Source organism: Prionailurus bengalensis, chromosome E4 (assembly GCF_016509475.1).
Source record: "Prionailurus bengalensis isolate Pbe53 chromosome E4, Fcat_Pben_1.1_paternal_pri, whole genome shotgun sequence".
In the NCBI taxonomy this organism is placed as follows: domain Eukaryota; kingdom Metazoa; phylum Chordata; class Mammalia; order Carnivora; family Felidae; genus Prionailurus; species Prionailurus bengalensis.
Window position 1 is genome coordinate 19,488,720 of NC_057360.1, and position 27,060 is coordinate 19,515,779.

A 27,060-nucleotide genomic window follows, 5' to 3' on the forward strand; every position below is an offset into this window, starting at 1 on the left:
ACCGCCACTGGGTGTCAGCACACCAGAGTGAAGGAGCAGCAGTCTTTTAGGGGAAGTAAGGAAACAGCATTGACTGAGGGCCTTCTCAGTCTAGAAAACACTTATGCAGACATTTCCTAATTTAATCTGAGAGATGAATAAACTTTTTAGAGAACAGAGTATGCAATATTTAGTTAATGGAGTGACTGATTTGCATCAGAGGCGCTTTTGTCCATATTTTTTCAATTGAAAAAATAACACTAGACTTGGAAGTTAAGAGGCTCAGTCCCCAGATTCTTTGTTAACAAAGGGCTCTTTCCAGCTATACGCACCTTATCACACAATGAAACCATTATTAGAAGCACTTCAGGGATGAATGTGCTCTGGATGCTCTCTCCCTCTGCAAAAATCAGCCAGAGACAAGCATTTGCTATAAAATGATCTGGTTTAATCGCTATCAACATCAGAACTGTACTGCATTAGAGTACAAAACCTGTATGTACAATTACACATACAAAAAATGTTCTTTGTGAGGAGCAATTTTCAGCAAATCTGACAAACAGCAAGAGTCATTCCTATTTTGGGTTTGAAAAGAGAACTGGAAGCTTCCAAGATGTTCCCCGCCTCCCTCTGGCTCCCGTGACCCTGCGAACATCAATCCGCAGAGGCCCGAGGTAGGAAGGGCGGGGTTAACACTATCAGGCACACGTTCTCCTCTCTCAGGGAAGGGGTGCATTTTTAGGAAACATCCCCCATCATTTATTATACTGATGTTCCATCCATCTGCATCACTAGGTTCAGCGGTTACCATGACAATATGATGCCTATAGCAATCTAACTTGATAGCCAGATGCCAGAATGTGAAAAAATAGGACCAGCTAAGAAAGTGAGAGAAATATAATTAATCTGAAGCACATAAAAATGTGCACAAAACTAGGACCAAGAGGGAAACTGCTGAAATGTCACTGTGGAGGGAATTATGACAGGAAGCAATAATCAAGTTTCAGTATAAAAGCTCTGCTAACTAGAGGCACGAATCGGTCCATAACTAACACTGAGGAACCAGTCAAAGTTAGTTGCGAATATTGCTCTGAGAGCCTCCCCCAAATAATTTCCTGCCTCAGAGCCCAGTGGGTTCTCATTGATTCCAGCCAAGGGGTTCTTAACCTTGCCTTTCCTGAAGATCTGAAGCCACCATCTTGAATCTCCCCCATGGCATTCTGCTCACCTCCGGTCTGCTATTCTACCCGACTACTCTCCATTCTGAAGCCAATGTTAAGAGACTGGACTGAGCTGTGTCCTAGAAGACCCTGTCCTCTTGCCTTCTTCGTGACAGGGGAGGCAATAGGCCAGCACAACCCTCTTGGGGACCCCAATATGGCAGAGGGGCTGGAGATCAAGGAAGGAGACCAGCTTGGAACGGGTGTGGTTTTCATCACGGCTGGGTTGGATAGCGGCGCTGGGCTAGGCGATTCGGCCGGTTCAAGCTAGTAGCCATGGAGAGCTGGAAAAGAATAAACGTCACATGAGATTATAGCCCCAAGCAGGACTCCATCCAGGGCTGGCTAGCAGGACTGAGCTAGGGGATCCTGAACAGGCAAGCTGTATTTGGCTTCCTTTTGTGGTATTCTAATCAGTTACTTTCACCCAATACCTCTTGGATGTGGCAGAAGAAATTCAATTTTATGAAGGGGGTAGGCCAACTCGGCACATTAGAGGATCGGTCTGCCCCAGGTCCCTGAAGAGCAGGAAGTTTAGCTTCTCTCAAAGGTTGCAATGATCCCCTCACCCCCTGGTTGGAGTAATGGTATTTCCATACCACCAGTACCAACACCAATGTGTCTCTCAAAGTCTCAAGACCTGTGAAAGGTCAAGAGTCGTATCACTAATAACGACACTGATTGACCATTTTCTGTGTGCAGTCCTTCACATACATGCTCCCATTTAATCCTCACACCTACCCTGCAAGGTAGCTACTACCAACCCCACTTTATAGATGCAGAAACTGAGGTTTACAGAGGGCAAGTAAGGCATTGCTCAAGAACTCACACATGGTAAGTGGCAAACTAGGATTATAAACCTGGATCACCTTCATCCAAAATTTGTGCTCCTAACCCGTCCCCTTCGGGGCTTCCTTACCTGGGGGACCTGAGATGGGTTGTAGAGAGGAACACCTCCTTTCAAGGGGGGTGGGGGCAGCAGAACACCAGGGTTGTAGAAAAACTCAGAGGAAACACCCTGTGATGGAAATCAATAGAAAATCCTATCAATCACCATTTCTGATTCCAGAAAATCAAGGGCTTCCCTGCACATCAACTTTGGTCAAGAGATGCAGATAGAAAGGGATTCTTGCTAGAACTCAGGTAATTCAAGCAAACAGCCATCACCCACGTGGGCACTGGATGTAATGTCATATTCTCTGAGAGGCCTAAAATACTATAAGAGTGCTCTAACCCAACCACAGGAAATAAAAATGGTTTCCTGGCAATTAGCATGAAATTTGTACCGTGTGCAAGATTTATCAAGAATTTACAGCCCTCATTAAAAAAAAAAAAAAAAAAAAAAGCAGGGGGTGGGGGAGCACCTGGGTGGCTCAGTCAGTTAACCATCCAACTTCAGCTCAGGTCATGATCTTGTGGTTCATGGGTTTGAGCCCTGCATCGGGGTCTGTGCTGACAGCTCAGAGCCTGGATCCTGCTTTGGATTCTGTGTCTCCCTCTTTCTCTTCCCCTCCCTTGCTCGGGTTCAGCCTCTCTCTCTCTCTCTCTCTCTCTCAAAAATAAACATTAAAAAAAAAAAAAGAATTGTGTACAGCCCTTGCCAAAGACACTAATGAGCTCTGGGGAAGGGAAAGAGGCAGTTCTCTAGATCTCACCTGAGGAAGTTGATATAGGAAGTTGATATTGTGTCCCCTTGAAACTTCGTGTGTTGAAATTCTAACCCTCCCAGTACTTCAGAATGTATTTGGAAGCACTGTCTTTTTTTTTTTTTTTTTAGGTTTATTTGTTTACTTTGAGAGAGACAGAGTCCAAGTGCAGGAGGGGCAGAGATAAAAAAAATCCCAAGCAGGCTCCACGTGCCAACACAGAGCCCCCAACAAGGGGCTCAAACCCACAAAACTATGAGATCGTGACCTGAGCCGAAATCAAGAATCAGACGCTTAGCTGACTGAGCTACCCAGGTGCCCCTGAGGTAGTGTCTTTAAAGAGGTGATTAAGGGAGTGCCTGGCTGGCTCAGGTGGTAGATCATCTGACTCTTGATCTTGGGGTTGTGGGTTCAAGCCCCACCATGGGTGTAGAGATTATTTAAAAATAAAACCTTTAAAGGGGACCTGGGTGGCTCATTGGTTAAGCGTCTGACCTCCGTTCAGGTCATGATCTCATGGCTCGCGAGTTCGAGCCTTGCATCAGGCTCTGTGCTGACAGCTCAGAGCCTGGAGCCTGCTTCAGATTCTGTGTCTCCCTCTCTCTCTGCCCCTCCCCCACTCACACTCTGTCTCTCTCTCTCTCAAAAATAAATAAACATTAACTTTTTTTTTAATAAATAAAACCTTTAAAGGGGCACCTGGGTGGCTCAGTCCGTTAAGTGTCTGCCTTCAGCTCAGGTCATGATCTCACAGTTCATGGGTTCGTGGGTTCGCGGAGCCTGCTAAGGATTCTGTGTGTCTGCCTCGCTCTCTGCCCCTCCCCCACTCATGCTCTGTGTCTGTCTCAAAAATAAAGAAACATTAAAAAAAGTCTAATAAAACCTTTAAAAAATTAAAAATAAAATTAAAAAATAGGTGATTAAGGTAAGATGAGGTCATTAGGGTGGGCCCTGAGTCAGTATGATGGGTGTCCTTATAAGAAGAGAAAATCTGGACACCAACACACACAGAAGAGCCACCATGTGAAATCACTGCCATCTAACAAGCTGAGAAAGAGGTCTCCGGAGAAACCACCTCTGCCCACACCTCCATCTCAGACTTGCAGCCTCCAGAACCGTGAGGAAGTAACTGTTTAAGCTGCTCAGTCCAGGACATTTGTTACGGTGGCCCTAGCAAACTGGTGCAGAAGTTCTCTCTGATTCCCCGAGTCAGACCCTCACAAGATGGCGCCTCCCGCCCACCCCGAGTGTGCAGTCCTCACACAGGCATCTGGTGGGGCCCCAGGCTCCAGCCCCAAGACGGCTCACCTCAGGCCCAGACAAGCCTCCACTGCCTGTGCCCTCGGCCACTCCCTCACCGGACGCGGGTCCTTGCACTCCGCCCTCGCCTAGAAGACAACGAGTGGGAGCTGTGTCCACTGCCCAGGGCTGAGGAGTCCCACTCCCAGAGGCACCCCCAATGGCCAAGGAGCACAGAGAGCCCACAGACAGCCCAGAGGGCATGCGGTTGGCGGTACCTGTGGCCCCAGAGAAGGGGCCTCCTGGCAGAGACTGGGGCTCTGGGAGAGATGTCAGTGAGAGGCCGGGCCCGGCCTGAGGAGGAGAAGATTCTCCGGAGGTCTCCTGTTTAGTGGAGAAAGAAAGGCAGTGTTGGTGATGCCAGTGGTTAACAAATTCATGCCGGCGGCTGTATCCCCACCATGCCCTCAACAGCGGCCTCAACCTGTGACCTGCGGCCGGGCACTCACCCCAAAACTCCACTTTCTTCCTGCCACTGCTCTGTTCAATGATCAGACAACCACTGGCCCCCTAAAGTTAATATTCTTCGTCCTAATTTTTAAGACCCTTCATCATCTGCCTTTGCCAATGTCAGATGAGACCTCCGGGCCTCAGAGGTTCTGAGGAAACTTCCTCCAAAGGGCGGAAGTGTCCCTGCCCTCACACCCTCATGCTCACCTCAGAGTCGGGACTGTCGGACGAGTCTTCTCCAGAAGGGGATGCGTTGCTTCTGGGCTTCGAGCGAAACCAGCTGAACCAGCCAAACCCTGAGCTCTGGAAGGGAAGGGGGGAGATTTAAGGCCTGTGGTGCGCCCCTCCGGCCGAATAGATTAACCGACCCCAGTCTGATGGTGGGTTGTCAGAGGCCCGGCCAAGCCCAGATTCCCAACCCTGCCCCCCAGTTGGGGGTGGGGGGAATGATGGCAACAGGACAAGACCGCCACCTTTGTGTTCTCTTTCACATCTCCTAGCTTTTCCGTCTGTGCTGGATTTGGGGAGGATTTTTTATCTGCCTCATCGGAGGATTCCTCCTCATCCTCCTTGACTGAAACGGTGGAACTCTCAGAAACGTTTCGTGATCTGGGAATCAGCGGCACCTAGAATTAAAGAAGATAAGAACTAATATTTTCATAGCACTTGACAGGCTACAAAGGCAAATCACCAGCCCCGCTCAGTACATCAGCAGGCAGGCCTTCCAGGATCACACCTGACTGATGAGGACACACAGGGCTGAGAAATGGTTTGCGGAAGGTCTTAGGACAAGGCCAGAGCCCAATCCCAGTCCCCGTGGTGTCCCTAACTGGATGGGCTTTTGGCTGCCATGCTACCTCCCCACATCAGATTTCCACAACGATGCCGAGGCCTGGAGCAGAAGACATGGAATGCTACCGCTGGAGATGAAGACAACAGGAAACCCCCCGTGGGGACCCACACACCCAAGAGGACAGAGACTGTAATACACTGGCCCTAACTCATCCTAGAGCTCATTCCTGGCAGACTTGCTCAAGATCAACCGTGAACAAATGCACCAGAGGGCAGCAAAATGTGTCCATGCGCCTTTCTATTTGTGTGCGTGGTAAAATATACATAGCATGAAGTTTACCAATTTAAGTATTTTTAAGCATACAATTCAGTGACATTAGTACATTCACACAATGTTGGCTAACCACCACCAATATCCATTTCCAGAACATCGGATCAACCTCAACAGAAACTCTGTGCCCATTAAACACTCCTCACTCTCTCCTCCCCCAATCCGCTAATAGCCTCTACTCTTTTTGTCCATTAATTTGCTTGTTCTAAGTACCTCATATAAGTAGAACCATATAATGTTTGTCCCTTTGTGTTATATTTACATTTTGTATTCAAAAAAAGGCATAGCTGGTACAACCTTTGGAAAATGCTTTGGCAAATCTAGAAAAAGCTTCGTTTTTTAATTCTGAATATAGAATTTACTGTGTAGTAAATACCGTTTCTAAGCACTTTACATACAGTGATTCATTTAATCCTTACAATTGTCCCACGAGGTGGGTACTATTGTTATCATCCCATTTATATAGGAGAAAACTAAGACACAGAAAGATTAAGCAACCTAAGGCCACAGAGCTAGCAATTGGCAGAGCAAGGATTCCAACCTAAGCAGCCTCTCCTTCTAGAAATTTCTCCTGACTGAATAATTCAAGAAATAGACCAGGCTTACACGTCCATCACTAGAATGTCCACCGCTGTGTTTTATATGTGAAGGGAAGGGAAGGGAAGGCAATATGCCGTGAGAGAGAGAGGAGGAAAGAAAGAAGAGACACACACTTGAAATGTTTCGCAATGCGGGAGTGGTGAGCGAAACTTGGGGCTCCTTCCTGTGGCCTACAAAGCCCTGTTGGTCTGGCCTCTATTGCCCTGGCCTTGCTTGTCAGCCCCTTGCTCCCCACTGTCTACACACCACACAGTGAGTCCCTTGCTCCTTCCTTCACCTACCAAGTGAGTCCTATTTGACTTGCTACTCCCTCTTCCTTGAAGGATCATTCCCTAGACACCTCCCTGGCTCAGGTCGGCCCCCCATTCTGACCTGTGCTGCAGGCCTCCCCAGAGGTACCCTTGCTGGACACCCCATCTCAGGTAAAATCCATTATGCATACAGCGTTCATCTGCAGTCACCTCCACTAAACTGAAAGTAAGATTTGTCTGGTTCCCTGCGTCTCCCCAACCCTGTGATAATGCCACAGATACGACAGGATCTCGGGATTTGTGAACGAAGGAACCAATGAACGATGGTGCTTTCACACAATGGACTTTATCACACCAATATTGGAAATCATTTATGGGTGCTTGAGTTGGTTAAGCATCCGACTCTTGATTTCGGCTCAGGTTATGATCTCATGAACCGTGAGTTCAAGCCCTGCATCAGGCTCTCTGCTGACATTGTGGAGCCTGCTTGAGATTCTCTCTCCCTCTCTCTCAATCCCTCCCTCACTCATACTTTCCCTCTCTCTCAAAATAAATAAATAAATAAAACTTTAAAAATCATTTACGAATGACATGGAAAACCTCATTTTATAGTATTAAATAACAAATAGGAAATAAAACTTCATATACACATTTAAGAACACATGAGCGATATTTGGTTATTTGTATGATACTTTCTCTTTATTTTTCAAGTTTTCTGTAACAATAATGTACTACTTTTTCAGTCAGGAAAAAAAAAGTAAAGCATAGAAGTTTTTAAGTCCTGTGGCCAAGTACCCACTTGAGACATTTTTCGGTATAACCACTACTTATATGCTCAAATGTATACAATGTAAGCCTCCAACCAGGCAAAGCTGAAGAACATCTTAAGTTTGGGACCAGCAATGGCCATTGTTGGGGGAAGGGCACATTCAACAGCTAGATAGAATGGCCAATTAGACATGGCCACCTCCAAGACCTCCCAGCCTGAGGAGAAAAGACACAGCTGACAAAGGTCCCTCTTGGGGAAAAAAGCAAGGTAAACATTACAATAAAGAAACAAACATCAGGGGCGCCTGGGTGGCTCAGTCGGTTGAGCGTCTGACTTCGGCTCAGGTCATGATCTCACAGTCTGTGAGTTCGAGCCCCACGTCGGACTCTGTGCTGACAGCTCGGAGCCTGGAGCCTGCTTTGGATTCTGTGTCTCCCTCTCTCTCTGCCCCTAACCCACCCCACTCGCATTCTGTCTCTGTCCTTCTCAGAAATAAATAAACGTTAAAAAAAAATTAAAGAAATAAGCATCAGAGTCTCCCATGGCAGGGCAGGGCGTGGTGAGTGTGTGGTGGGACAGTGAGGGAGGTGTCAGAGATCTCAGAGGCCAAAACTAAACTCAGCCCTGCCACCCCTCCCCCCATGGACACCGGTTGGCAGGATTGAACAGAAACAAGAACACGGCCCTCCTTCCCACCGCTAGGATTTGGTATAGCAAGAAACAAGGAGAAACAAGTTGCATTGTGGAAGGGAGAGCTGGGGCCAGGCAGACGAAGGAGTTTGCACATGGCTAAGAAATCTGGGTAAATGGAAAAAACCTGAAGCTTTAGAAGCATTAGAGGAGGTAGGCGTCAGCATCTGCTGTGCTCTGTCCTCTCACCTGGGGTTTGGAAACAGCCTTTTGACCATCCGGATGCTGGAAAGTTCCTTGAGATACTGTGTTCTCTGTTATGGCACAAAACACAAACATAGTGATGTGAACTTGTGCTTTTCCCATCTAATCTGAAGAAGGAACGTGGCTACTGTCGGCTTTTCTAACTGCAAAGCAGCTGGAGGTCCCAGCCTATCCAGTCCAAACCAATTGGATCGCGTAAATGCGAATCCACGGGCACAACCCTCTTCCAGCTGCCCCAGGACATGCTGGTCACCTGACCTCTACCCCGAACCAAGGCTATTCCTTAGGAATCCTGGAAACCTGGGTCACGTGGAGCTAGCTCACAGGGTTCTTCCCTGACCTTCCCCTCCATTTGAGTCTGCTGTTTTGGACAGGACCTTATCTTAGAAGGTCTACGATGTAATCCCCCTGTCTGGCCGCCAGCATTCGCTTGGTGACTCAGCACTGCTCACCACACTTGGGTGCAAGTGGCATTTTCCTCCCTTCTCCACCCTGCAGCCTCTCTCTTAGGAACTCTGCATCCAAGGGGAGGGCAGGAGTGACCGCTGTGAGCCTCACTATGCTTGTCCAGTGGAGAGGCAGGCTGCAATGGAAGGGCAAGCCCTCGGAGGCAGGCAGAGTCCCAGCCCCAGGGCTACCACAGAGCAGGCCCTCAGTCAGGTGCACACCCACCCTTCAGGGCTTGATCAGCTCTGACCCCACCTCTGACCCCGCCCACCTCCATCATCTGCTTCCTCCCCTTCAACACTCTTCACCCCAGGCTTCCAGCCTGGCCGGCAGGTCTTACCAGGAGGTGGATATATCTGCTGGGTTTCTTCCCAGGCTTCTCCTCCAGGAGGGCCTGTCACGGCCATACAGCCACCAGTCCCTGGCAGACAGACCTCAGGAACCGAGTAAAGAGGCACGGGGACCCCCATCTGCCCCACACCTCCTCCTGCTGGACAGGAACTGGGCTGGTGGGGAATGGGGTGTTGTGAGCTGGGCTGGCCTGGCCCCATCTGCTCCGGTGTTGGCCACAAGGCTCTGCGGTCCCCAAGGGCTTCTGAGTGGCTCTGACGTCCTAAAAGATCATGGTAGAAAGTGTTTCCTAAGGACATAGGGCAAAGAAGAAGGACTGAGACCTGCAATGTGACATTAGCGTGGACCCATCACACCAGGGTCATTCCTGCCATGTCCTCTTTGGAAAGCAGTCACAAGGACAGGCCACTTGATGTGGCCGCCATTAATGTGATGACAAATACAAGACAGCAGTGATTGTAACACCTGTCACTGCTTGTGACTTAGAGTTTACAAAATTATTTCCCTCACTGCCTTGTATGATCTCTGAGCCTTGAACCAGCACATCAGGAGGATAGAAATTACCTTCCTTGTTTCACTCCACACTTTTTCATTTGGGGGTAAACTTTCTCCTTTAAGGATTTCCTAATGGACTTGGGTGTTTGAAGCTTAGAAAGTTTCCATTAAAACCCAAATCAGGGGGCGCCTGGGTGGCGCAGTCGGTTAAGCGTCCGACTTCAGCCAGGTCACGATCTCGCGGTCCGTGAGTTCGAGCCCCGCGTCAGGCTCTGGGCTGATGGCTCAGAGCCTGGAGCCTGTTTCCGATTCTGTGTCTCCCTCTCTCTCTGCCCCTCCCCTGTTCATGCTCTGTCTCTCTCTGTCCCAAAAATAAATAAACGTTGAAAAAAAAAAATTTAAAAAAAAACCCCAAATCAGAACCACAGAAATGAACCAAAGCATCGGTCCCGGAAGCGAGTGTGGTGGGATTCCTTCTGGCTCTCCCACTTTGCTAATGAGATGGGCTGTGGTGTGGATGACTGGCTGATGGTCACGGGGCCAGTGGGGCTGCTGACCCACATGCTCAATTGGGTGACAAGGGACAGGGCTGCTTGCCGGCGGAAGCAGCACTCAAGAAGCCCTGGCCTGGTTCCCCTCCAGGCCTCTGCCTGGAAGGCGCTGGAATACAGCAGCAAAGCTGAGAAACAGAAAGCAGGGCCCGCTTTCCTCGCCTTCCCCCAGCTCATCCTCCGTGAGGAAGACGCCCGCGGGTGGGAAACGGCTGGAAATCAAGAGATGACACCCTGTCCTGACCCCACCACAGGGCGGAGGGCTGTGGTCACTTGGGGAAAGGGCCCAGAGCTAACTGGGGGTAATAATGCTGGCTGGACCCAGCCCTCAGGGGCATCCTGAGGGGAAAGGAGGGATGTGCTGGCAACATTTCGAAACATTTGTCACATGTCTATAGCAATTGTTAGCTCAAAAATCAAACTGATAGCTCAAAAAAATCTTCCTATGTTTCCAACACCTACATGAAACACAGACAATCCACCCTCTCTGGCCTCAAGAAACTCATCAGCTGGGGAGAAGGTACGGAGGCAGGTGAAACGGGATCACGATACAACATGGTGAGTATTGAAACCTGAATGTGAGGCAGAAACTCTAAACATGTGGGAACTTAGAAGTGTCAGGATGGCTGTGGCCAGACAGAGCTGTGGGGACAAGGTCAGATTTGTACAGGCAAGGAAGTACCCCCCAGGAAGGGCCAGGCGAATATTTTCTAAGTTCTGTTATCTCTACGATCAGGCCCAGAGAGTCAGCCATTTTCACTCAGGTCATCAGCGCGGGTACCTGTTGTTCCCCCGACTCCAGAAGCATCTGAGTGAGCAGGACAAAGATCCCCAGTGTCTCCTGTGACCTTCTGCTATTAAACACAAAGTAAAATCTTTTTAAACTACACAAAGAAAAGCAAGGACAGGGGACAATGGTTTAAAATTAAGTCAAGGGGCTCCTGGGTGGCTCAGTCCGTTAAACGTCCAACTTTGGCTCAGGTTTGTGAGTTTGAGCCCCGCATTGGGCTCTGTGCTGACAGCACAGAGACTGGAGCCTGTTTCAAATACCGTGTCTCCCTCTCTCTCTCTCTCTCTCTGCCCCTCCCCTGCTCACTCTCTCTCAAAAATAAATAAACATCTTAAAAAAATTTTTTAAATAAAAAAATAAAAATTAAGTCAAAAAGAAACTTCAGAGGGAGTGACGAGGTATGAGAATCTGGACCGGATGCTGAGGGCTGGTGGGGGAGGGGCAAGGGCAAGGCCTCAGCCCTGCATCTCTCCTGGGTGTGCTCAGAGCAGGCAGGGACCAGGAGACCAGCGTCTCCCAGCGTCTCCCCACAGAAGGGGCAACGGGAAGGGCCCCAGGGCCCTGTGCGTGCAGCCCATGGGAGTCAGGGCTGTGTGTGCCTTGAAAAATCCACCCTCTCCCGTCGTTATAGAGATTGGAAGAAAGGAAATGGAGGCAGCCCTGTTCGAATTACTGCTACAATTACTACCAGCAGCTTCTGCAGTTGTCAGAACAAAAAGGAAAGGTCCGGAAATCTTTTAAGCAATTGCCCTACATTACATGAAAGTGACACGAGTCCACCGTGATCCATTGTTCCTAACAGAGAGATGAAAGCTTTAATGCTCATAAATGTAGCTTCTAGGACCAAAGACAAGGGTGATTGGCAGGAGGGCCCCAGGGCCTCACAGGCAAACCCAGGAGACCATCTCTGCCCGAGGGACAGGCAACAGCTGGGGGGCTGAGCGCCACCCCCCCCTGGGTCAACCTGTGTCTCGCGGATGGCCCTCCCTGGGGTCGGGGACTTGTCAAGGTCAGTGCTCTGTTCCAGGGGAACGGAGAGAGAAACAGAGGTCTCACCACCGTCCCGGCTCCAACCCCGCTCACCGCCAGCTCCTTGAGCCGCCTCCGAAGCTGCACCAGCCAGTCTGGCTCCAGGTCCCGGTCTCTGCGTCTGTCTACAACCAAGGGATCTGACAGCTTCAGTTTCTCCGCTAGCTGTGCCCGGTTCCCAGCCGGGTCAGGGGCGAAGGTAAGAGAGGGGAAAGCAGACATAGATGATGGGGAAAGAGGCAACAGGGGAATAGGAGAAAGACAGTCTTAACTCCCTTGCAAATTAGATTACCAAGAATAATTGATTAGCAAATCCAGCAGATACCTTCCTGAAGCTGCAACATAAATAAACAATTAACCCATCTTGGTGTTAGATATGCAATAAAATATAAGAAGAAACTGTTACCCAGCTTTGTGTCTCTGCAAAGTTGTCTCCTCTAGTACTGCTTCTCAAGTACTGCTTCTCAAGTACTGCACGTGGGTGCTCCTAGGAATCACCTGGACTGTTGCTAAAATGCTAATTCCAATCCCAGAATTCCATGGGGCGGGGACAGCACCTCCATTCTGAGTCCCCGAGCGCCCTACATTTTTCAGGGGCAGGGGGCTCAGCACCACAGATTTTATTGGCTGCTGAATCCAACAGTTGGACCTCGTCTAAAGCAAAGCAAAAATTGACAACAGGCTGTCTTTTTACTCTCCAGCTAATGGATTTTTCTTCAATTAATTGGCACTATTTGCCCGATCATTTTCTTCCCCTGGAACTAAACGTTGATATGTTATGTTATCGTTTTTAAACATACCCCACATGTGATAAAGTATTCCATGCATTTAAAAGCATTTTAATAAGGCTCATTTCCTGTTTTAATCACTAAAATATATACTCTAAGTCCAGCATTTATAATTAGAACGGCTGACCGGAACATGTGGTTTTACTGTCCCAGAAAAGCGGATGCAAGAATAAATTCCTGGCACAGCACACGCCTGCTTTCCAGTCCCCCGATCCCACCAACCCCCGCCCACTGCCTGCTTCTTTGTGTGGTGTCAGGACTCTGCTTATCATGCCTGGGCATGCGTACGTGGTCAAAGACAGCCATGGACTCCAATTTTCCAGCATGTTCAAAGGAGATGGGCTGTGGAGTCTAAGCTGCTTTCACAATAGCTTTCTCTGAACACCGAAGATAAAACACCTGCAGAGAACCCTTTGAGAAACTCACCTTGATGAGTTCCACTAATAGCACAGGGTGATCGCTCTCTCCTTGGCTAAGGAGGGCCGTGCCAATGGCTTCGCAGTAATGCAAGGCCGGGGACACAAGGCCATAATCTGCCAGACGGGAAGCATAAAGGAGCTTATACACCTGTGGAGAGGAGCGGGGCCAGTGACTAGTCCATCTGGGCAGGATAGAAGGAGAGACATGTAGATAAGTCAGCTGACTGCCAGCTTCCGCTAACTCTGCCGTCCAAAATATCAAGGAGGGCCTCGTGCCATTTGGTTTACTCTGTCTGCCTAGGGGCACAGTTGCAAATCCAGCCTGCAGGTCACACATCGCTGGGAAAGGGATGGGAGTCACATCAGTTCAGTCTCTGGAGACCGAGTCACCACGGGAATGCACCAGACTAGTTACTTCCGATAAGCAAGCCCACGTAATCTGGAAAGCCTGGCATTTGTGGAGCATAGGACCAGGCACCGGGGGAGACATAGGAAAGAAGAAGAAATGACTCTGACGCAGGCAGACAGCTATTTACAGAAGCATGAGGGGCACAGCAAGGTAGAGCCGTGAGGGTTTGGAAATCAGGCCCAACTTCAAATCCCAGCTCTACACTGGGTGCGCCACATTGCGCTGGTTACCACACCTCCCTGTGCCTCAGTTTCCTCACTACAGCACGGGGACAATCCCGTTCACCCCTTGGTTGTTGTAAAGATTAAATGAGACAATCCATGTAAAGTTCTTAGAACAAATGGCAGGCAAGAGCTAGGAGCCCACAGCATGTGACTCCTCTCTTCAGTTTCCCGTTTGGCAAAAGGAAGGGAGTCATGCCCACCTCGCGGGGTTAGAAATAATACTCAAAGCACAATAGCGCCCTGCTGGCACACAGAACACACTCGCTAAAGCTAACTTCCTTCCTGTCTGCCCAAAGGTGACTGAAAGGTGGGATGACCAAAGAAGAGAGAGAGAGAGAGAGAAGAGAGACCTGTTCCCAAAGGAGCTCATCTGCTCGGCTTTGCTGGGGAGGGAGAGTCTTCGGTAAAACAATGAAGGAAGCTGCTATACACGAAGGCCGTCATTTTCGAGCATTTTTGTGCTTTTTGTGTTGTGGGCTGTGAGTGTGCGTGCGCGTGTTGTGTTGCCAGGCACACTCTCCACATGGGCACTGAAGGAGTCCCGATGAATTGGAGGTGTGACATGAGGTCCTCAAGCAGAGAAGCTGAGAGAAGAGTAGAACCTGCAGGGCCCTCCCCCCGCCTCCACAGCGGAAGCCCCCCCCCCCCCAGGGGAAGACAGAAGGGTGAGGGCAGGGATGGAGCGGGAAGGAACTTGCGCAGCTAGAAGACTCAAAGAGATGGGAGGAGCACGTCGGAAGGAGGGAGCAAGCTGGGCAAACCCCCCTGGGCTAGGCCGTCCCGCTCCCCGCCCCCCACCCCCAACAGGCCGCATGGCCAGAGGGGAGGAGCAGAAGGGAGAGCTGTTTGCAAAGAGCGGAGAGCGGCACTTGCTGCGGAGCAGGTGCGACAGGACGCGGGCCAATTTCCATTTGTTCGGGGGCAAGGCAGGAGCCTCCAGCAACAGGGGCTGCTGCATTGATCTGCTTTCGTATCTTGAAATGCAGACTTTTAGGGGACCTAGAAAGAAATCCTAACTCTTCCCACGCTCAAGCTAACGAGGAAAAGTGCTGTAGATGACTTCGCCCAGCTACCCTGTGCCAAACAGCAACTCTGGAAACCCAGCTGCTCGCGGCCATGTGACGCAGCTAAGGCGGTGCCCTCGGGTGGGTTCAGTTACCTGGAAAGAAGGGATGAAGGATTTGGGGCGGCCCAGCATCTGACAATACTCGAAGATTTCCGTCCTCTGGATAGCCTCAGTTGTTGCAAATTTCAAAAACTCTTGACTACAGTCAGGGAATAACAATAAAAGAAATTGAGGGGGGATTGGGAGGGAGGAACTTAAACCCTAGTAGACAAGCACCAGCTGCATCCGAACAAGGTAGATAGAGTTCCTGCCCTAGGCTGATCCCTGGGGCGACTCCAAGACGGGAAGGAGACTGGGGGCCTCCGGAGTGAATGTTTTGCCTCCTCTTTCTCCTCCTTCTTGGGGCTGGGGAAGGAACAGAGCAGAGCCCTGCACCAGAAGTGCAGAAAGGGGGGTCCTCCACCTTCTTTGCTGGAGGGTCACCTAAGGCAAACTGACCTTCCTCCTCCTCAGAAGGGCACTAGGCGCTGCTCTTTAATATGCTGAGAGCTCACCTTAGTACCCTGAAGGTCTAGAACGTGCATCTATGCAAGGCCACTCCTGGCCCCAACAAAACAGCGTAAGAGGGTGCTCTCGAGAGCACCCAGAAAAGAAAGCATGGCCAAGAATGGGGACAACAGCTGAGCCAAAAATCAAAGGACAGTCCCTATGCTGGGTGTTCATTCAGCCAATGAGGCAATGAGGAAGTGGGCTGGCCAAATGTGATCCCAGGGGCTACCAGACCCCTCCACGGGCCCTGACGGCTTGGCGTGCTTCTCAATCTCGATCACCACAGGTTATCTCCAGAAATGTCCTTGTACCATATAAACATAGGAGGGAGACGAATTAACCCGTGCACATGTATTGTCACATTTGGCACAGGTGGTCTTCTCTGACAAGCCCACTATATGCTGTCAGAGATCACGACCCAGAGAGCTGGCCACGGCTGTACATTTCCACAGAGGTAGGCAGTTTTGCGCAACAGTTGAAAGGACTTCACAGCCTCACAGCCTGGATTCCAAGTCCAACGTGGCTGCACACTAGCTGTGCTATCTTAGATAAGTTATTTAACCTCTCTGTGCCTTGGTTTCCCTCCTGTATAAAGTTAAGATTAAATATATACTTTATTCATAGGATAAATTTGTACTGATTAAAGGAAATAGTGCAAATAAAATGACTGGCACAATGTAAGAGTTTAGGGTATGTTAAGTTGGGGGGGCGGGGCGGGGAAGAGAGATCCAGAACATGGAGAACTGCTGGGAAGCAAACCGATCTTTTTTGTCCATTTACTCATTGTCTACAGGCTTATTAAGATCCTTGCGTGTGAAGGGGAGTCTGGGAGGCTCAGCTGGTTAAGCGTCCAACTCTTATTTCAACTCAGGTCATGATCTCTCAGTTCCGTGAGTTCGAGCCTTGCATCGGGCTCTTGCGTTGATGGTGCGGAGCCTGCTTGAGACGCTCCCTTTCTCTCTGCCCCTCCCCCACTCGCACTCTGTCTCTCTCAAAATAAACTTAAAAAAAAAAAAGATCCTTCTGTGTGAAAACGCTAACCTTATGGCCAACGAAGAATAAGTAACAGGCTGGACTTTGAGTAGCTTGTGCACCGTCAGTGTAGGGGTGTAAGGAGTAAACATAAACTTCTTGCAATTTCCAATTCTGCCCAGGGCTGACTCTGAGACAAGCCCAGGGCTGCCTAATACAGAACCTCAAGCCACCCCGATCGATCGCACTGACAGTTCTTAAGAGATGATGTCTGGTCATGGAGCCAGGGCGCCACCAAGTGGTCAGAAGGGGGCAATACACCGCAAAGATCCACACGCAGTTTTGGGGAGCAGGGCTGGGGCCTGAGGCCCCCTGGAGGGGTGATGCGGCTCCCACCGGACACACCTCCCTGCCCAGATCTGTGCAGAACAGCCCCAGAGGAGGGGAGCAGCAGTAGGTGAAATGCATACAAGAAAATGGAAAGTAGAGCCATAAGACCCAACAAGGCCTCCCTCAAACAATTCCCTGGAAACCGTCCTTCCCATTCCCTTTCCCCCAGGAGACCCTACCTGTGGCTACTGCCAAGCAAGGCCAGATGATCTGTCTTCACGGTGTAGTGGCCGAAGGGCACGTGAGCCACGAGGTAGCAGAAGTGGGCTGCCTCCACCAGCCCCTTCCCAGCTGCAGGAGGAGGAGAGCAAGGCCCAGTTACGGCACATGGCTGTGTGGGGACCCACCATCGGGGTGGGTGGGAGAGACATGGCAGAGGGGGCTCGGGGTCCGAGGGGAGAATCCTCCGGGGAGGGAAGGCCAGAGTCGCTGGCCCTAAACCACACTGTCCCCTCCCACCAGCATTTTTGGCTTCGGACATTACATTTCAATTCTTTTCAGCCAGAATACATCACTGATTTGTGTTTTCCTAGTATATTCGTGATTAGGAATTTTCTAAGCATTTTAAGTCCTTCCTGAGGGTGAAAAGAGAGCAGATGCCTACACCTGAGCAAAGAAGTAGCTGTTTTTAAATTAGACTCCTCGGGGGCACTAATGCTTCCTCTGCTAAAATCAAACAATAGAAAACTTTTCGCAGGTCTCATAAAAACTACCAATAATGACCAGCCTGTTCCCATTTTCAGAATGTTCTCCCATACATTTTCCATTACCTCAAAATTGAATTAATTCAAGTAGGTGACGTACTCAGCACAGGGCCAGGTGCCCAGGAAGGACTAAACAAAACCCGCCTCCCTTTCTAACCATTGGCCGCTGACCCACCTGCCGTCTGACTTGGTGCTACCTTGCACATCGCTCTTTTCCGTTTAACAGAGCAATATTTCACAGAGTTAACGAAGACTATCATGATTTCTAGGCATTCAGCCCCTTGACCAAATTTGAGAACCTCCGGTCTGGAACATTCTGTAACCCTTAGTGTTTATAAGGCAACGTTCACTGAGAGATAATAAAGGTAAAGCCTACACAATTACTCAGGGTAGTTCAGGCAAAAATAGAAGTTCCTCTCTGGCTGAGCTGGGTCGCCGTGCGGCTAACCATAACAAGAGGCGAGGTTCCCTGTGTGTTAGCGCCATCCTGGGCGGACTCTGACCAGGGATAGAAAACCAGCTGCTGAGGGGAGCCTCCGCAGCAGCCCAGCCCGAGTCTCAGGGGCCTGGACTGCATTGCAGCAGAAAATCTGGGAAACGGAGAGACAAGAACGACACTCCTTTCTCTGGAGTTTCCGACCCCCAAACACTGAGGCCCCTGGGTCAGAGGAAAGCCTGAGGCACAGACGCAGGCCCTGCACAGAACCTAAAAGCCTGAGGATAGACGTGTAAAGTGGCCTGGACACAGCCTAGAGGAGAGGAGGGGGCAGGGCTGGCTTCTGCTTACCCAGAGTGTCCCCCATGGTGACAATTGTGCGCTGATGCAGCTCCAGGTCCCCACTCTGATTTGACAGAATCACGGCCAAGTGAGGCCTCCAGTCTCCCCACTGCTTGTCCCCACAGCACTGGAAGGCAGCAGACAAAATGGAAGATTTACTGGCCGAAGGATCACGGGCCACAACGTGGATGAAGAACGTTGTTGTCTGTCTCCTGGTTTCGAGGAGTTCGGGGAAGGCCGGCTTCCGCCACCTGCATTGCTGCCAGTCACTGATTTCCAGATCTCCTTTTAAAAAGCAAGACTTGGGGCTCCTGGGTGGCTCAGTCGGTTAAGCATCTGACTCCTGACTTCAGCTCAGGTCATGATCTCACGGTTCATGAGTTCAAGCCCTGCTTGGGTTCTGCACTCACAGGGCAGAGCCTGCTTGGGATTCTCTCTCCCTCTCTCTCTCTCTCTGCCCCTCCTCTGCTCTCTCTCTCAAAATAAATAAATAAGTAAACTTAAACAAACAAACAAAAAGACAAGACTGCTGGAAGGATGGGCAGGCAGACAGACACGGACGCATACATGCATTCGTAGGAACCTCAGGCGATAGGTAAATAAAATGACACTTTTGATCACTTACTGATTTTCAAATTTCTTCCTGGTACCCCTGACCCCAACAGCTAGGGACAAATCCAGAAAAAGAAAACAAAACAAACCCTGATGTTTCAGTGGGAGAAGGAAGACCAAACATCCTTGGCTCATATGAAGAATCCACATTAGACTGTTAGAAGTCAGGGCAACCCTAGGCCCCTTAATACCTTACCAAATGGCTTGTGTTTTCTGGTTTTACAAAGGCCTTTCACACACATGACCTCAGTTAATTTTCACAACCCTATTAAGTTGAATTCCCATGGCTGGAGAAAAGCAGGCCAAGTGGCCCAGCCCCACACGCAGTCCCTGTTCATCTTGCTCCTAGCTGTGGGCTCTGCCCGCAACCTCTGGTGACAATGCAGGGGCAGCAGAGCTCCACCAGGGGGCAGCAGGGTGCACACAGAACCCTGGAAGTGGGGAAATGCCCCACACAAATGGTGGGGCTTGGGCTTCCCTTCTCCCGAATGAAGGGGAATTTTAGGACAGGAAATATCTATAAAGAAGCAATAGAACATCACAGAAACAACCCAGGCCCTGGATTCAACTGGCATCCCGCCTTTTTACTAGCTGTGTGACCTTGAGCACGTTTCTCAAAACCTTTTTTCCTCATCTAAGTGGAGATCATAATATGAGTTATATTCTACATAACAGTTATTGTTGATAATGAAATAAGATAGCTAGGTAAAGCACATAGCATAGTGCTTTGCACTTAGTTTGTTTGCCCTTTATAAATTATACATAGGTGCATATACACAGATGTACACACACACACACACACACACACACACATACACGGAAGCCCAGCAAAAGGAAGGAGGTGATTTGTAGACCAGTCCATCTTCCCGTTTGTTATTAGAATGGGTAGAGCAAGAGATCGATAGTAATAGCTAAGATTTGGAAGTCAAAACAATCCCTAATTATTTGGTCTTTGTAGTTATCCCCAGGAACAAAAGATGCTTTATCCAACTCCATTTTATAGTTACTCTTTGTTTATCTGGGCGATGCAGTGTGAATGAGGGTGATGATGATGATAAATCACAAGAAGAGCAGTTCTTACTCACTGCACTCTGGCCGTGAACCATACCCGCTGCTAGGCGTTTCTCCTAGAACGGTCACACGCATTGGGTACTATTATTATCCCCGCATAAGCCAGGCCCTTTCTCGCTCTAACGAAAGGAACGTGCAAAAGAAAAATCCTTGCTGAAAAGAACGAACATTTAGAAGTCATTCTTCTATCTCTTCCCTAGATGATTTGAAAAAAATCACTGTAAAGCAGACGTATGGAGAGAAAGAGTGTGCAAGAGAGAGCATACACCTGACTAACTTCAGCGGGTCAAGCATGGTCGTTGATCTGCTCAGATATCCTCTCTCCTTTACTCTTCACAATAACTCTCTTGGTTAGGCATCAAAATGCCCACAAAGAGGAAAACCTGAGGCTCTGAGATTAGGTAACAAATCCAAGCTCACAGAGCAGCAAGGAGCAGGCTCTGGTTAGACTTGTGATAGAAGCCTACATCTGGGTTTTCCGGCCGCCGTGTCTTTTCCACTCATTCCAAGTAACTAACAGCCAGCCTTTTCCTGGCTGCCAGATGCTAGGTCACTCGCAAACACTGAGATCAAATACCGCCTTGGCACATCACCTCCTGCTCCTCGGTTTTCTCACCTAAACACAGGGAACATTTAGTTAACTCTACCACTGCAGTGAGACCCAGTGGACCATACGCTGATTACATAATTTCCTGCATTTAGTGCTTTGTGACATGATGCACCGTCATGGCGGTGCGTGGCATTCCGCTGAACTGTGAGCACTCCGTGTTCCAGTATAGCCAGCGGGTTTGATGATGGGGCATGAAAGTCATCATCTCTCTTTTCCTTTCTAGGAATCGTCCCCAAGCAATAAGAAGAACAGAAAAGCAAAAATGTGAAGTCCATTTTCATTAAAACTGGGTGACAGCAAAAACCCAAACTTCAAAATATAAGAAAAGGCTGCCAAAGGTAGTGGAAATTGAACAGAGTGCAGGAGGGGGCAGAGAGAGAATTCCAGAAGGCGAGGATCCCACGGCCATCTCTGCCGACTTAGGAGAAGGAAAGGCTACACAGATACCCACAGAAAACTCCAGATCGTGTGGGAAATGCCAGATAGCTTGCAATGTGGCCCTGGCCCCTCCCCAGCACAAACCTACCAGAAACTACTGGCCCAGGGAAGACTCAACTCCTGTCAAGGAACAAGCACAAAATCTGTACAAATACACTGTAAAGATAGAAGGAAGGAAGTAATATGAAAAACTAATGGAAGGTAGAAAGAACATTCACTGGAAAAATGTTACCACAAAACAAAGAGATATCACCAAACATTTCATCACGAATTTAAGTAAAATCATGAAACAATTTCTTCTATGAAGCAAGGGCATTATCACTAATGCTAAGTGATAAGAGCTCAGGAAGAAGACAACGAACAACAGGAAGAGGCCCTGCAGAGCTCAGGGAAGAAGTGAGAGAAAAATCAGAGACATCAAGGTAAAACTCGCACCAAAATTAAGAGACAGTGTCTCTTTCATCAATATGGAAACACAGGAAGGGACACATAGGATGGCCATGAGAAGAGCAAAAAAAAAAAAAAGAAGAAGAAGAAGAGGAGGAAGAAGAAAAAGAAGAAAAGGAAGGAAGGATGGAAAGAAAGAAAGACATTTTAATTAAAGAGAATATAATCTGTACATGTATATGTATATAGTTCATATCTATATGAAATGTGCACATATGGAATTCCTGAAAAAATAATAATAATGGAACAAAACAAATATCGAAGGATATAACGCAAGAAAACGGTAAAATATGAATGCACGTATTAAAGCAGTATGCTGTGTCCCAAGGAAAAAACAAAACAAAACTGCCCTGACAGCACCAATACATCCTGGTAAAGTTACTAGACTTCAAAGGTAAAGAAGGATACTTTGGGGAAAAAAAAATTTCATAGGGAACTATCAAGCTGGCCTCAGACTTGAGCCATCTCCAACTCTAGACAGCATGTAAGACCAAATATGTCCAACTTTGCAGGATGGATGTGTGTGCGGGGGGTGGTGAAGAACGGTGGCCTTACTGCAGGAAGCCTGGGTACAGTCTGGCTGTCTCGCTATTCACGCACACTGAGCAGGCAGCTATGGTATTGTGAAAATGACAAGGTTTTTGGAATCAGACAGACGGAGCCAATCCTGGCTCCACTACTCCTCGCTCAGTGATCTATGGTCATATGACACCTTTGCACCTTAGTTCCCACCTCTGTAAAACAGGGGTAGGAATTCCTTCCTCTGTGTATTAAATGAAATCATATGAATGAATTGGGCCAGGTGCAATTACCACTTATTTTTAATCTTTAAAGTCATCACCTCGTTCCTGAGCTGTCCCCAACCCCCCGCCAAACCCTTAGGACACTGGGGTATTGAAGGAGGTCTGTCACAAAGAATACCGTGGCTGCCTGTGGGATCCTCCCCGACATGAACTGGAAGAGGGTCTGCAGTGGGTCATTGGACGCCAGTGTGCTGGTAAACCTGCGGAGAGAGACGACCGTTAGTGGGGACCAAGCCGAGAGAGCCTTTGACCCATTGCCAGCGGGGCAAACCCCCCGTAGATCTCTATTTGACTTCAGCAGCTTCTTTCGGAACATGAACTTCTCTTTGCTTTTCTGCCACGCCTCTGCTTGGCTCCCACTTTGGGGGGATCGGCAGGATCTTGATTCCACCCCAGACGGCGCTCTCTGTTGGGGGGTATTTTCTGCACTTTGGCACTGATGCCCCAACTCTCCAGTAACCATTTCTATAGGTCTTCTTTGTCACAGAAATGCCCCACATCTCAGAGATCCCTAGAGAGCCCCAGCAGTTAACCCAAACATCTTCTCTGCGGGCCCCTCCTACCCAGTCACCCTCAACTTCTAGTCCCCTGAAGCAGTCCCCCTCGTGCCACGCCCACAGCCTCCGGGGCTGGTTTTCTGGCTCGTGACTAGCCTGGGTCTTTTACTCACATGCACTAAATAGCCATTTTCAGTAACCAAAGAGGCGTAGAACAGGGACCAGAAACGATCTTCCTGATGACAAACCGTGGGATATGCTTAACAAGGATATAATAAGCTCTAGAGCTGATTTGAGATTTAAGCATACTCAGTAAGAGATATTTTTTACAATTCACTGGGCCCCATCAAAAATCAATGGCCCAAGGCAAAAATCTGTCGCAGAGATGTATGCTACAATGTGGGATTGTGGGATGTTCATTTCCAAAACCCAGAGGAAAATCGTCCCTCAGAACAGGCTTTATAGGACAGGGGAAGAACGCGGTCTTTTATTTAATAGCACCCTTGCCTCGGGAGCTCAGAGTGCTTATCATAATAAAACTCCAGGGTTCCTCACCATCCTGAACATAATGAAGTGCACAGAGGTGTTACCAGTCCCTGGGAAGACTGAGGGTTACAGTAGAAGAGAGACTCCACGGAGGCCGTGGTGGAGAAGGGTAGTGTGGCAGCCTTGAAGGGAGGTATCATCTTCTCAGCCATCTGCCCGACAGCCAATTTATGGCCAATTTAAACTTAAGTCAAGCTGAGAGGTTCACAGCTTCACAGCTTCGACTAACACAGGAAGATGAACATTTTGAGGGAGCATCCTTCTCACGGTCTGATCCAAGCCTGCCCCTTATGGGAGGGCCCCCCGGCCCTCCCCACCCCTACCACATGTCTATCCCTGCCAACCCACAGATCTGGCTGTAGCTGGAGGGGCTTACTCAGGAACCCTTCTCCAGCACCCCAACCCCCCCCCTCCCATTTAACTCCCCTTATTCCAAACTCCTGGCTGTGTGGTCAGCCTCCATTCCTGTCTCATCCTGGTTTGGGCATTCTTCCCGGTCTCGGTGTGCTGGCATGATCTCTGACTAAACACATTCCTTCAGTCTCGTCATGTCCCCTGCCCTAGACGAAGACTTCTGCTTGTAATCCCCCGTCCTATAAAGCCTGTTCCTAGCACAGCTCCTGCTCCCCCATATCCTGACCTTCCTCTCTGCACCCACATCCCCCACTGCAAGACTCAGTGGTAGACAGCTACTAACTCTCAGACCCAAAGCTCTGTCAGTTAACCCTAAGTGGTCACCTATTCCCTCACTGATGGAACTATCTAGAACAGCCCCTCCCAAAGAGAACTACCGGATTACAGAAACCCATGCAATTTTTGGAAACTCAGACCCTGAGAAATATTACTAAACTGAATATTTAACATAGCAGGTAGAAAGAATGTGTCCACGTCTAGGTTGTAAGAATCTGGAGAAGCGATATGCTTGGTCCAGGTCAGAAGAGAAAAACTGGAAGGATGCTTGATGCGTGGGGCTTCCCAGCACATCCTGCATTTGCCCTCCAACATTCCCTCCCTTGGCGGGCCTCTCTCTGCTCTCTGCTCCTTAGGTCTTCTTTGCCAGTGGCCTGCTCACCCACTCATAACCCAGCTGTAGGTCCTTGGGTCCATCTTGCTGGCGAGGAACAAAGCGTGGCCCCACAAGTGGTTCTTCATGGCCCACTCCAAGGCTTCCTGAAAACAAAAGCACGTCACAGTCAGCATGGCCCTATTCACCTTCCCACAAACAACAAATGTCGATGGTTGGGTACTGCTGCCCTTGAGCTGTACAAGCTGGGCTCCCAGGAAGGCTCGGAGCCTCATCTGTGAGAGGGACAAAGGAAGAGCGGGTGCCTATTTCTCTCTAAGATGTCCCTTCTCCAGCCTTCACTTTATCAAATACATTCTGCTATTTCATCATCTGCCCCTCAAACGTAGCTTCCGGTCAGCCTTAGCTCTTTAGCAGAAGTCACATGATACTTTTACGAACCTAAGCACCGAACACGAGAGAAGCACCGCACCCCCAGGACTGAGGCTCAAAGTACAGGTAGCAAGATGACATTCATGGGGGCGTGTTACAGGAACGGTTTCTTTTTTAACAACTGTGGCAGAGACTGTTAGCTCCCCGCCAAAAGCCGTTGTCCCCCTCCTGGGCAAAGAACTGCACCGCATTTTCCTGCCTCCCATGCACCTAGAAGTGACTGAGTTCCAGGCTCTACAATGGCAACAGAAATGGTTATATTGCGTCCAGATCTGGTGCAAGAAGTCCTGTGCCCGGTCCCCCATGCCCTTTTCCCCATCTGGCTGGCTGGAATGAAGATGGCTTCTCATTCCACATAGACTATATGCTCAGATGGTACAGCCTCCTCCATGCCTTGAACTACTCCGGGAAGAAGGGCTGACCCACCGTTCTGCTCGCCTGCCCAGGATGCCCACATGAATAGAAAGTAGCTGCTACCATGTTTGAGCCAGTTTGCATAGCAGTCGACCTGCCCCACCTAATATTATAACTAATTGCTCGTTAACTATCAAGTGCTTGTTATCTATCAACTTCATGTGCCAAATTAATGACACCGTTAACTTGGTGAGATGGGTTAGAGGCTGTAAGTTTTAACACACGCACACTCACACTCATCTTTTCATTCAATTTTCAGAATTATATACTTGAGGTTTTGACCTGGTATTAATAATTTCTTTAGTGCCCTCAAATAATGCGATTTTTTGGACAGGAAGTCACTAATGAGGTAACTCCACTTCCAAGCACAAATTTCCTTGATCATCCTGACATCTCCCATGCTATCTTATTTGAAAAGGGAGAGAACAAATTTAAACAACCACCATTAGGAAATTCAACTTCACATCCACTACAAGCAAAAATGACATTGAGTTACTCTTTACATAGGTTAAACTAATTCACAACAGTATATTTTTTTTATAAATATAGCTTTTCTATTTTTTCAATTTATTTTTGAGGGAAAGAAAGTGTGCGTGAGCAAGGGGCAGAGGGAAAGAGAGAGAATCCCACAAGGGGCAGAGAGAGGGAGAGAGAAGGCAAGACAGAGAATCCCAAAGGAGGGCTGGAGCTCACCCAATATGGGACTCGAACTCACAAACCGTGAGACCATGACCTGAGCTGAAGTCGGATACTCAACCTACTGAGCCACCAGGTGCCCCCACAACAGTATTTTTTTAAGGGAATTACTAATAATTGGTTGGGAATCACCACTTTGCTCAAAAATTTGCATCTCCCAAAATATAATTTAGGAATAAGTGGACTGAGAACTTACATTGAGGATATTAATCTGACACAGTGCCAGAAATGAGACCCCAGTCAATATTAATACAGGTTTTAAAGACATTTTGGTCTCCAGTTCCTCATGAACCACTCTGAGCCCCCAGAGTACTCCTTCTATCCCCTGCTCACCTCTGGGGCTATAGGTATGGCAGGTGGTGCAGTGGATGGTCAGAAGCCCAAGTTCAGACATCAGGCTGCCTAGATCTGAACCCTGGTTTTATAACTTACTAACTCTCCTCATTTGTCAGTACATAAAACAAGAATAGAACGTAACCCACAGGGCTTCTATGAAGATAAATGAGACAATGCATGTAAGATGTTAAGTAAGTGCCTGGTACATAGAAAGTATTTTTTAAATACTTGCTTTTGGGGCGCCTGGGTGGCTCAGTCAGTTAAGTGTCCGACTTCGGCTCAGGTCACAATCTCGCGGTTTGTGGATTTGAGCCCCGCGTCAGGCTCTGTGCTGACAGCTCAGAGCCTGGAGCCTGCTTCGGATTCTGTGTCTCCCTCTCTTTCTACCCCTCCCCCATTCACACTGTCTCTCTCTCTCAAAAATGAATAAACATTAACAAATAATAATGATAAATAAATAAATATTTGCTTTTGTTATTGTTATTGCTATGGTCATTACTTAATTTTTCTTAAGGAAAGAGATTTTTATTGATTTATTTCTGTATCTCCCACTGGATTCAATGCCTTAGAAGTTGTGGCTGTTTGACAAATGTTTACCGAATAAATAAATTGTGAAACTTCAGTTCCTTACTATATAGTGAACAAGGGGATGGTTATCATATGATCCCACTGATTTTCACTGAATATCATGTCTACCACTCATTTAAAATATAATATCACATGAATGCAGGGTGTTATATGTATAAGTGATGAATTACTGGGTTCTACTCCTGAAGCCAATATTACGCTGAATACTAACTGACTAGAATTTAAATAAAATTTTGGAAAAAATAAAATAAAATATAACATCATATACAGATAAACAGAGATTAAAGATTCAAATGTAAAGGTGAAGTCACAAAAGTATTTGAACCTTATTTTCATAAATTTGTTTTAAAGTA

The 27,060-nt window shown here is 48.4% G+C and overlaps 1 protein-coding gene across 8 annotated transcripts in view; it reads right to left on the reverse strand.

The window, feature by feature from the left end:
* Window positions 1-405: 405 nt before the first annotated feature.
* SEC16B (SEC16 homolog B, endoplasmic reticulum export factor) overlaps window positions 406-27,060 on the reverse strand; it is a 55,150-nt gene continuing 28,495 nt past the window's right edge. For 7 of the 8 annotated variants that reach the window (XM_043569071.1, XM_043569072.1, XM_043569075.1 and 4 more), the window contains 16 exons: window positions 24,290-24,387; window positions 22,293-22,374; window positions 18,203-18,320; window positions 16,891-17,002; window positions 14,894-14,999; window positions 13,109-13,249; window positions 11,949-12,059; window positions 10,857-10,929; window positions 9,019-9,291; window positions 8,217-8,281; window positions 5,068-5,220; window positions 4,802-4,897; window positions 4,363-4,468; window positions 4,154-4,233; window positions 2,119-2,217; window positions 406-1,483 (listed from right to left, as the gene is read on the reverse strand). In XM_043569071.1, coding sequence (XP_043425006.1) covers window positions 1,415-1,483; window positions 2,119-2,217; window positions 4,154-4,233; window positions 4,363-4,468; window positions 4,802-4,897; window positions 5,068-5,220; window positions 8,217-8,281; window positions 9,019-9,291; window positions 10,857-10,929; window positions 11,949-12,059; window positions 13,109-13,249; window positions 14,894-14,999; window positions 16,891-17,002; window positions 18,203-18,320; window positions 22,293-22,374; window positions 24,290-24,387 — 1,782 coding nt within the window. In that variant the 3' untranslated portion in view covers window positions 406-1,414. The remainder of the gene's footprint in view (window positions 1,484-2,118; window positions 2,218-4,153; window positions 4,234-4,362; window positions 4,469-4,801; window positions 4,898-5,067; window positions 5,221-8,216; window positions 8,282-9,018; window positions 9,292-10,856; window positions 10,930-11,948; window positions 12,060-13,108; window positions 13,250-14,893; window positions 15,000-16,890; window positions 17,003-18,202; window positions 18,321-22,292; window positions 22,375-24,289; window positions 24,388-27,060) is intronic. The other variant, XM_043569076.1, reaches the window with a different exon arrangement.